General features: G+C 45.4%; 1 protein-coding gene across 5 annotated transcripts; it reads right to left on the bottom strand.

Annotated features, from left to right (window-relative positions):
• Positions 1 to 1,318: 1,318 nt before the first annotated feature.
• On the bottom strand, positions 1,319 to 9,969 carry SLC25A27 (solute carrier family 25 member 27). Of its 5 annotated transcripts, none has more exons than XR_003571537.1 (9): positions 9,744 to 9,969; positions 8,059 to 8,250; positions 7,207 to 7,291; positions 6,465 to 6,587; positions 5,618 to 5,730; positions 4,854 to 4,938; positions 4,162 to 4,273; positions 3,723 to 3,825; positions 1,319 to 2,531 (listed from the first exon to the last, which is right to left on the bottom strand). XR_003571537.1 is itself a non-coding variant. In XM_027886581.1 (9 exons), the coding sequence occupies exons 1-9, from the start codon at positions 9,844 to 9,846 to the stop codon at positions 2,460 to 2,462; spliced, it is 969 nt and encodes a 322-aa protein (XP_027742382.1). In that variant the 5' UTR covers positions 9,847 to 9,969; the 3' UTR covers positions 1,319 to 2,459. The 5 variants fall into 5 exon arrangements, 4 of the variants coding, with proteins under 4 accessions (XP_027742382.1, XP_027742383.1, XP_027742385.1 ...); XM_027886581.1 differs by having other exon boundaries at positions 4,162 to 4,254; XM_027886582.1 differs by lacking the exon at positions 4,162 to 4,273.
• Between the last annotated feature and the right edge of the window lie 664 nt (positions 9,970 to 10,633).

Here is a 10,633-nt window from a genome sequence, read left to right as displayed (position 1 = left end):
TAACAAGACCAAAATTAAGGGGCTGCCCTAGGGTCAGGGCAGCACCTGGCACCAATCCAGGCTGGGGATGAACAGATCAAGAGCAGCCCTGTCAAGAAGGACTTGAGGGTGCTGTAGGATGAAAAGCTGGACATGACCCAGCCATGTGCACTTACAGCCCAGAAAGCCAGTTGTGTCCAGGGCTGCATCCAAAGCAGTGTGGGCAGCACATCAAGAGAGGTGATCCTGCCCCACTGCTATGCTCTGGTGAGATCCCACTTATAGTGCTGCCTCCAGCTCTGGAGTCCCCAGAACAGGAAGGACATGGACCTGTTGGAATGAGTCCAAAGGGGGCCACCAAGATGATCAGAGCGACAGGGCACCTCTCCTGTGAGGGAAGGCTGAGAGAATTGGGCTTGTTCACACTGGAAAAGAAAGAAAAGGCTTCAGAGTGACGTAGTTGCAGCCTATCAGTACCTGAAGGGAACCTACAAGAAAGATGGAGAGGTACTGTTTACGAGAGCATGTAGTGACAGGAGAAGGGGGAATGGATTCAGAATAAAGGAGGGCAGGTTTAGATTAGATATTAGGAAGATGTTCTTTGCTGTGAGGGTGGTGAGACACCAAAACAGGTTGCCCAGAGAAGCTGTGGCTGCCCAATCTCCCTGGAAGTGTTCAAGGCCAGGTTGGATGGGGCTTTGAGCAACCTGTTCTAGTGGAAGGTGTCCCTGCCCATGGCAGGGGGTTGAAATGAGATGAGCTTTGAGGTCCCTTCCAACCCAAACCATTCTCTGATTCCATGATTCTATGATAAAAATACCTATTCTAACTCAATTGGTAGGTAAATCCACATATCCATCAGCAGGGTTCTCAGGGTAATGGGATGGCAGGCAGGATGTAACTGAAGCAGCAGCTTTGCTGGTTTGTCATTGCTAGTGATGGTGCGCAAGACAAAAACAACTTGGGTTAGTTTCTCAGGGTGTTAACTAGAAAAATATCAGTATTTCTGAAGAAAACTTTCTGACTGATGTCCAGGAAGTTCCACCTGAGTATGAGAAAGAACTTTTCTGTGCAGTGACCAAGCACTGGAACAGGTTGCCCAGAGAAGATGTGGAATCTCCCTCACTGCAGCTATTCCAGAGCCATCTGGACACAATCCTGTGCCATGTGCTCTGGATAATCCTGCTTGAGCAGGGATATTGGACCAGGTAACCCACTGTGATCCCTTCCCACCTGGCCCATTCTGTGATTCTGTGACTCCTTAATAATAGTGAGATTAATTTTTTCCAAGCTGGAATAACCCCCCCCCCCCCCAAATGCATACGGGCACAACAGAGTATAAGTGCAAGCCAAAAGATGCCCAAACTTTATTTAATGAGAAATTGGCATATTGAAGTCACTGGCTACACTATTTTCTAGAAGAAATCATGAGTATTTACTCAGAGAGCCAAGTCTTGTACAGTCATTTCATTATTAGATATCACTAAATCAAAGCCAGCTTTGTTCTATCTACAAATAGTGACTTTTAATATTGCATTTTTGCCTCTTCGTTGCCAAGGATGAATCTACTGACAAACAGCACTAATCTCCTTCCCTATGAAATCTGGAAGGCATTAGGTTTAAAAATAAATAAATCACTCCTGTTCAAACGTTTTGTGCTTTAAAGAGGATGTTATATTTCCAACAAGATCTAAAGTGGGCAGAGTGCATATTTCCATGGAAAAGTGGTACCTTAACAACCCAGTGTGCCACATCAGCACCAGGACTGTCATGGGACAAGTAGTTCAGCTGGAAGTATCATGAGTCCTTCAAGAGGGGCAGAGTGAACTAGGCTTTTGATTTCTTGAGAACAGGACTGCATTTCAATCATGGATCCACTCATGGTTGAGTAGAGAGGTCGGGCAGTCTCTGGGAAGTGAGAGGAACACAAACCCTTCCACTTTTTGTGGAAAGCAAATTTGGAATCAGGTAAACTGCTTTTATCTTTTTCAATACCTAGCACTACAGGCTTGGTTTACTGAGGCATCACACTAACGAGAGGTAGTTCTTTATGTGTGTGCAAATGCAATTAATAACAAAAATGCCCAAATAATTTTATAATTTATAATTTAGCCACAGAAGATGTTCAGTTGTTCAGTGCTATGTTTTCAACCTGCTCTTGTCCTTAACAATAGGAACCATCTCTACTGTCAAACAAGCAGACATTCTTATATTCTATTTGCTTGGTAGACTTTTTCTTTTACCCTTTTTACTGTTTCAGTAAGCTGATGCTGGCTGCTAGCTGTAATATTATTATGATGATTTTAGATAATATAAATTTCATGTAGCAGTCTGACAATCAAATAGTGTCCTTAAGTCATGCCTGTTCCTAACCAGCAAAGACTGGATTTGGAGAAGCAACTTATACACGTGATCCTACTGCCACGTGGAATGAGAATTCAGCTTTTTTATTCTTCTGTGTTTTGTCAATATTGAAGATTTTAAAAAGAACTAACTCCGCAGATCCTTCTGATTTGTTCATATGTAAGCCAGAATACCAGTGACCAAGGAGCCTGTGAAAGCAAACACAGAAGTTAGAGGCTTAGAACAGAAGTAATCAAATAAATAAAGCCATTAGATTAATTTTCTCCTCTTAAAAATTATATTCTTAAATTCAATCTCATGTTGCACTGGTTCCCAGCGAGGTTGTGAGCTCCCCATCCCTGAAGGTGCTCTAAGTCAGGTTGGATGGGGCTCTAAGCAGTCTGATCTAGTGGAAGGCATCCCTTCCCATGGCAGGGGGTTGGAACTAGGTTATCTTTAAGGTTCCTTCCAACCCAAACCATTCTATGATTCTGTGATTTTGTCTATCATACAAAAATTGTAATATTACATATGGTTAGGGCTACCAAATCCTTCACTAGACACCTAAACCTCTTTTTTTTTCAGCTTGCCAACCCGTGAGTGTTTGACCTGGAATGTTTCATACTTGCGGGCTACTTCAGGCTGAATGCTTTTTAAATTTTTTAAAGGGTTTACCTGTTCTAAAGCCTTAATCAGAAAATTACAAAGTTTACCTTGCACAAAATGTATATCTTGTGCCCATTTAGTTGAGATGCTCTTGATTTGCTTTTTTGTGGTTTTTTTGGGTTTTTGTTTGTTTGTTTGTTTGTTTTAATTCTTATGGACTTAAAAAAGGTAGTCCCCTGTAAATTTGCTCTTGGGAATTGTCCTTTGCTCCAACTAACAGCAGAGTTCCAGTTCCCAGGCTCCAGTCACTGCTGCCTGGCGTAATTGTAGAGCTGGAGCTTTAACAGCCCAGCAGTGTGCAGGAAAAAGGTTGCCAGCCTGAATACAAGAGGGGTGAAAATGAGACCCAGGATGGAAAAGAAAGTAATTGTGGGCTCAGGAGAGAAGGAGGAATGAAAGTATAAGGCATGCAAAGGTTGTCTAGGGCTGTGAGTAGGAAGGGAGCAGTGGAGAGTTTGGGGAAGGGAGAAAGGGGGGAGCCTGAAATTGTAAAAAAGCAAAGAAACTCACTAGCAATTAAACAGGACAATGTTTTCCAAATTAAAGAGATGCCAAATGCAACATGAGAGAAGTGACCCTACATGCTGCTGTGTAAGGCACTACATTAAGCTATGCTAACTACAATTAAAGAAATTAAAAGGCTCAAATAGTGTTGAGGAAGTGCTGATGCAGAAAAAACTCCTCACATATTAGTGGTAGTTGTTCTTGTAAAGAGAGTTAAAAGGCGAATGTACCATTCGCATCCAGGTTGGTATAAAGCCTTTGTATAGAGACATAAACCCTTCACCCTGGACAGTTTGAATCAAGCAGTCCATGGACGACTTATAGAGCAGACCTCTGGGAATATGCAAGGAAAACAAACAGTGTTAGGATTACAAATGTGCGATTTAAAAAAAAATCCCATCCCCCTCATAAAAATAATTTGTAGCTGATATTTCTTTACAATCAAAAGCTCTTTTGTAAGCTCCTTGGAATCTAATCAGAACTGAAATCCACCGGAGTAACTGGCTATGCATCACAACAACAGCCTGCAGACATTTTACTGAATCAGTAAAATCATCATCAGAAAAATGAAGAGCAAATCAGAAATTTAGCACTTTGCTCCTGGTGAAATCAGTGACACTTGGGGTTTTCATTTTGCTTCTGAAAAGTTGGTCTCCGAAGTGTCCACACCTTCCCTGCTTGTCTCTCGGCTGGTTCATTATCCGGGTTTTGACCACGTCGGCAGGAGTTCCCAGAACAGCCGCTACCAGGCCAGAACAGACACTGCCAACAGCAACAGATACTTAGAGAAGAAACCAAGATGTATCATGACAGTTGTAGCATTGTGATTCCAGTTCTTATAATAGAGATATATTACAACAGTTGTCATAAAATCATGAGTAATGACTCGTAAAATAAAGTTGGCTTGGGAGAAGGCTTGCTAGTACTGCTCTTGCTTAAATGTCCTCCCAGCTGCCCTCACCTCTGTGTACCATTCTGAGGCAGGAATGAAGGACCCACAATACACAATTTATTACATTGTTTCTATAAAGTAGATTTCTTCATAATTTAAGGGAGTAAAAGAGGTTGTTCTGCAGGGGTTATATGACTATGCTCCCACTGATGAGAGCAAAGGGATTTAAATTCACCTGCAAGGCACTTGTAGTGAGAGCAGTGTTGTAGCAATGATTGCACATCCTTTCTCTTGTTTCTTTTTTAAAGTGATGCTCTCTCAGGGAAAAAAAATAAAATTCTAAAGTTGCATTTCATCAGCAGTATTAAAATCAAAGAATAGGGGCTTCTGCTGACACAGAGAGGCAGATGAAGACAGTGAGACTGGAAGTGCTCCAGAGTGGAAAAAGGGTAATCAGGGAATACAGCACCTGGAAACACTGTGAGTCACACTATTGTCCACAAGTGGTGTGTTCAGAAGCAAGAAGTGTTTCACTGTGTCATAAGTGGTCAGATCTGTAGAGAGGATAATGAGAATAAACAACACTGTCAGAAGCAAATAGTGTCTTGTGCTGTTCGTGGCATGGGATGTTCATTTCCAGTGCAGCTCCTCCCATCTGGCACTCTGGCACATCTGACACTCTTCCCCAGATTCTGATGATGATTGTGGCACCTAAGTCCTGTCTTTAGACAGGTGAGCACATTCTCCTTTCTGCTCCCATCTGCTCTGATTTACCTCAGAGGTGATTGCTGAGCTGTGTCTGGGTGACCCTCACCAGACCTGCTGCTGGCTCAGCTTCTGGGCTTGGCCTCAGACTTGCCTCATCACCACACACTTCCCTGAGGATCTGGATTTCGGTGAAGCCTGGCTGCCTTCACTGGCTCTGCCCTGAAAACCTTACTTGAGTGCTGGGGGCTGGACTGTAGCTGGTGAGGTTCCTGCTTTGCTGGCCATGGGATCCCCTCAGCTCCCGGATCACCTTTCCTTAAGCTCAGGCACAAACTTTTATTTTTAAGCAATTTGATTTCCACAGGACTGAAACACAGGAGCACAAGGCAGAGGTCACCTGCAGTGAGCTCCAGACAGGTCCCCAGTGCAGGTAATCAAGACACCAAGACCAAGGAGCAGCTGAACTCTTCTTTCTTAAAGCTTTTGTGTGGCCTTAAGAGCTGCAGACCAAGTTATTCCATTTACCTCCCATGTTCACCAGAGCAGCCCTCTGAACATTTGGCACCCATCCAGCCCAAAGCCCCCGTATTCCTCCTTCGGACAGGATCTTCAGAAATGCATGGTGCACACCCCGAAACCTGAAATCAATGTGCAACTAGTAGGTAGACAGCCCAGATACAGAGAAATCTTTGCATATTCCAGCACTTAGCTGCACCAGATCCTCACATAGGATTTATGCAATTTACACGTGCAAGGATCTGGCCCTCTGGATCCATTTTTTTGATCCATCTTTGACTTTCATGCCACGATATTTTACCAAGCATACTGGTAGCCTTGCTAAGCGATGATCTGGTCTCTAACAGCAGACAACCCTTTGATCCCACACAGAGTTGCAGAAGTAAATGTTTAAAACACCAGAAGATGGCAGCAGTTTGGGATGCAAAGAGCAGCATGTCCTGCTATTTACAGGAGGGTCTCAAGGCCTGCTGACTGCCAGCCTTCCCTGTGCCTGTGCATCCTCCATGAGCCATTTCCCTCATCCTTTCTTCCAGCCATGGCTTCAGAAGGCATCCTTCCCTCCCCATGAAATTATGCTGGCCTGGACATGCTGCAACACGGAGGATGGCTGAGAGTTTGTGGTTCTGGGACCAGTAAATCAGAATAAGGAAGGCAAGTATTAATGGAATAAGTCTTAAGTCCCCCACCCTCTTCACTGCCCAGAGCCATCGTGTGCTTCCCAGGCACAGCTCTCCCCCTGAAAGAGCAAAGAGCAGCTGGGGAGAGGGTGTGGCAGAAAACAGAAAGAACCACACTCTGAGCCAGAGAATGAGCGGTAACAGGAAAAAAAACAGCAGCTCTGAGAGGAACCAACCGTAACGGCTTTCCTTCCAACTTCCTCTTTCCCTCCATCTGCATCTGCACCTTCACCAGATCAGTTGGGCTGGCAAAAAACTGTCCGATGGCACCTGCAGACATGCCTCCAACCACAGCTTTCCTGCCAAACAAGGGGAAATTTGTGCTCCAGAATAAACTGAACCTCTTCACAAATCACAGTACTCAAGCTGCGGAGTTCAGCAGCATGACCCAGGTGGAACAAGTATAAATGGTTTTTCCATATATTAATGACCAAAGTAAAGGTAATAATTGTAGTGACTGCAGGGTTTTAATCAGTGATATTCCTGCCGATTTTAAGAAAGGCTTAAAACTTGCCAGGGGAAAAAAAATCAAGGCTGCATTATGCTCCTTGCTTTAGGTTTAAAGGCAGGATGGGAAGGTACTCAAGTAAGGGATGATGCTCCATATACTACAACTGAATGCCAGTGTGAAATTCTGAACTGCTTGCTGATATATAAGATTTTTCTTTATTTCTCACTGCTACTAATTGGGTTGTGTTAATTTTCTGGTTCTATTTATTTAAGTAAAACCAGAAATTTTAGCAGTATCCACAGTTCCCCCTTCCTGAAGCACCAGGCACGGCAAGAATGTTGTATTATATTTTCTCAATATCTCATCCTAAAACTAGATATATTTTGGAGCCAAGATTTGTCTGCAGGACTCCTTCAGTGAGGGCAATCTCCAAACAAGCAATAAATATGTGTAAATATGAACATTACCAGAGAGGAAAGGTTTTATCCTCAGCCCTGCAAAGCACAGAGTCACGGAGATGTTCATAGGCAACCATCCGAACTCCAGAGTACACTGTGGGAAACAAAAGCAGGAAACAGTTCTTGGGTCTGCCATTTCTGGAGGTCACACTGTGAGAGAGACATCAAGAGATTGGTTTAAGACACTCCAGATCTCGTCTGGGTCGGCTGGTCAGTGCCTTCACGTTTGTGAGGGCATTACCTGAATCAGTGCTAGAGATAGAACGTTTCAGCATCAGAGAATCTCTCTGGCTGAGCCATGGGTCTGCCAGGAGGCAGCAGGCTTTGCCTTCATCCTAAGGAGATGTGACTGCAATGCTTCCCCCTCAGGTGATGCCAAACACAAAACCTCCCACAAATGCTTCTGAGGTTTGTTGCTATCACCATATTTCCAAATAAAGCACAGAAAGCTGTTACCTGTGGCCAACCCCCTAATGCATTTCATCCAGCACTTGTATTCTTCCCTAGTGCTCGCAACCTTATCTTTTTTTCCCAGCCCATCCCCACTTCCCTCAAATATGAGATATTTATTGTTCTGAGGACTCTGGGTGCCTGTTTTGCTTCCTGCACAAGGCCTTCCAGCAAAGATGACAGGGAAATTATATTTTGTTTTCCCAGAGGCTGGAATAAGGCCACGAAGAGAGAAGGAAGAGACAATATTGATCTAAAATCCCATATATATTTCAAAGTGGGATTGCGAGCTAGACTGGAGGTATATCACAGATACATCTAAAATACAAAAAATGTGTCAAGCTCACTCCAAAAGGCTTTTGGCCACAGAAGGCAGGACGCACACTTGTCCCATCACGAGCAGATAATCACCTATATGGCGGTAGACGGCTGGCGTGGCGCCTTGCCAGAGCTTCCCTAATCCCTCCTCCTGCACGATTCCTGCTGCCGTGCGCAGCATCCCGCGGTACGGGGCTGCCTGGCCGGCCGCAGCTCCATCCCGACGGACGGCAGCCTCACCTTGGATCTGCAGCCGAGTTTTCGTGAGATCCAGAGGAAATGTCACTGAGGAGAAAGGGCAGGGAACACACGTCAACGTGGGTGTGGCTGTGGGGAGACCTCCCACGCCGGGAACATCAGCACCAGAACCCCCTGCCAGGCACCGCAGGCATCGGGGGCGGTACCCAGCGGGTGCAGGAGATTCATGGAGGGGAGAGGATTCACATCCAGACCTGGTTAAAGCGGCTCTGGGCACGAGTAACCAGATTACATTCCCATCAAACACCAAGTCTTTCTTTGGCATTTCATTTTGCAGATTTGTTATGCAACACGTGTACTTTCCAAGAGACTCGTGGTTAAAAATCCTGTTCCTGTTACTCCCCCTGAATAAAGATCAGTCAAATCTCTCAATCGATCATGGCACCTCTCCAATTCTGCCCAGCATAGGGGCAGCACGTTAAGGTCAGGAACAACCCCACAGTGGCCATTGTAATGCAGACACACATGCAGGCTCACCTACAAACCTATCTCCAAATCTGTCCTACAAACCACCCTAAGACATGCTGCTTTTCTGATGCAGACAGTAAAATCACGTCTAGCCCGTTATTTCTCTCACTGAAATAACTGGTGGCCAGGGAAGTAGGTCCGACTTGATTACAGCTTCCCAGGGCTGCTCCTGAAACAGTGTGGATACATGTTTGCTGCCCCCATTTCCCTTCCAGGCCCGGAGTTCCTCCCTGGGTGATGGACCCTCCCAGGCTGTCTCAGTTGGCGAGTGCCCAGGAGCAGGGGTTGTCTTTGGTTTGATACCTCAGCGATACACCAGGGTCCTTCCAGAGCAGGACTCAGGTGCTGGGGGAATGCAGTCAATGCTCAAAGCCTCAGCAGGTTTACAGTCTATTTGTGCATTAGGTTTGGTATTCGTGTTTAAAGATTAGCGAAGATTGAGAAGTTACAAATCATTTAGAGCAAGTGAACAGATTTGCCTGTAAGAGCTTGTAGAAATGACATAGAGCATGCTGAAAAATATTCCAAATAAGCTAGTTGATCACAAAGCAGTGCTATGCAGATGCCAGTGTGCTTCTATCCCACATTTCAGCAAGCGGTTTTCCAACTCCATTTTTAAAGCCCTCTCCACTGTAAACAGTAATATAAGAGTCGATTTTTCTTTGATTAACTTTCATTAACTATGCAAAGCAAATTCCTAAAGGAATCAGCCCTTGCTAGTAACTTAGGCAACAGATCTCCCTGCCTCTTTGGTCTTTTCCTGGAAACCCATCAACAGCAACGCTTAAACCAGTCACAACTGCTCTGTGTTAATGACTGCAGTCCTTTGGCAAAGATTTAATCCTGAAAAACCCTCCCTCCAGCCACACTCAAGTGACATATAGCACTTGCAAGGCTTAGATTACAGAAAAGTCACGGTGAGCACAGTGCAATGCACAGATTTGCTGGAGCAGAGCACTGAGGAATGAGGCATCCGGGGACTGACGTTTTCCCTGCCCCCCGTAAGTAAATATTGATCCCCTTCCCTCTCGGAAAATCAGGGTGAGTTGTACCTAGTTCTGCCACAGCCGCTGCGCAGGCTGACAGAGCGAATTTGCTGGCCCGGGGCCATCTCTGTGGAAGAGGTAAGCTCTTCTCTTCTTCTGCAGGTGACATCTAGCATCTCACATGAACCGAGGCTCACCAACCACCCTGCCAGGGTCTGTCTGGAGCGAGAGCAGACCCTAGCACAGCTCAGTTCTGGGTCGTTTAGGAGACAAGTTGCTGAAGGTCATGTTTCTCCAGCGCCAGCACCAGGAACTGCAGCAGCCCGAGTGGCTCCTGCAGAGCTGGAAGGTCCTTCTGCAGTGACACAAGAGAATCCTGCTCAACAGGCTCCTGGGAAATGTAGTCTGTCACCGACGCTGCCCTGCGCCAGGAAACCGGCAGCGCAGGTACAGTCAAACACACAGTTTTGCCCATTATCATCTATACTAAAAAGAGTAATCATTAACAAGAGCTCGAGATTACGAGCACATGGGTGGGGGGTGTTTGCTTTAGGGGTGCTGTCGATGACAGCAGCGCCTCGGGAGCCCCAAACTGCATTCCGACGTCAAACAGCTGCACAGGCATCCGTGAGGGATGAAGTGATCCAGATCTGGTTCAATAAGAGCTGCATTAGCAGCAGCTCCGTGCCGAGCTGGGGTGATGGAGCGCTCTCAGCAATCTGCATCGCCTGCGGATTATGCACGAAGCAGTGCAGTTTGGGATGACGGAAGCTGACCACTGCCCCGAGCCCCGTAATTGAAAAGTTTAACGCTTTTCCTGGCTGAATGCTGAAGCCATGTTAATTGTATGCCAATCCTAATTTCTCTTAAATTAATGTAGACATATTTAGGTCCTCATCATTAAAAAAAAAAAAAAAGGATAAGGTATGTGCTATTCAAGAGAGACGTTTCATTTA

The sequence above is a fragment of the Empidonax traillii genome, unplaced genomic scaffold (genome assembly GCF_003031625.1).
Source record: "Empidonax traillii isolate 1590-97213 ecotype Southwest subspecies unplaced genomic scaffold, ASM303162v1 scaffold190:size869923, whole genome shotgun sequence".
NCBI classification, from domain to species: Eukaryota; Metazoa; Chordata; class Aves; order Passeriformes; family Tyrannidae; genus Empidonax; species Empidonax traillii.
The sequence above is the reverse complement of the archived record's forward strand: the minus strand, read 5'-3'. Positions and strand labels throughout refer to the sequence as shown.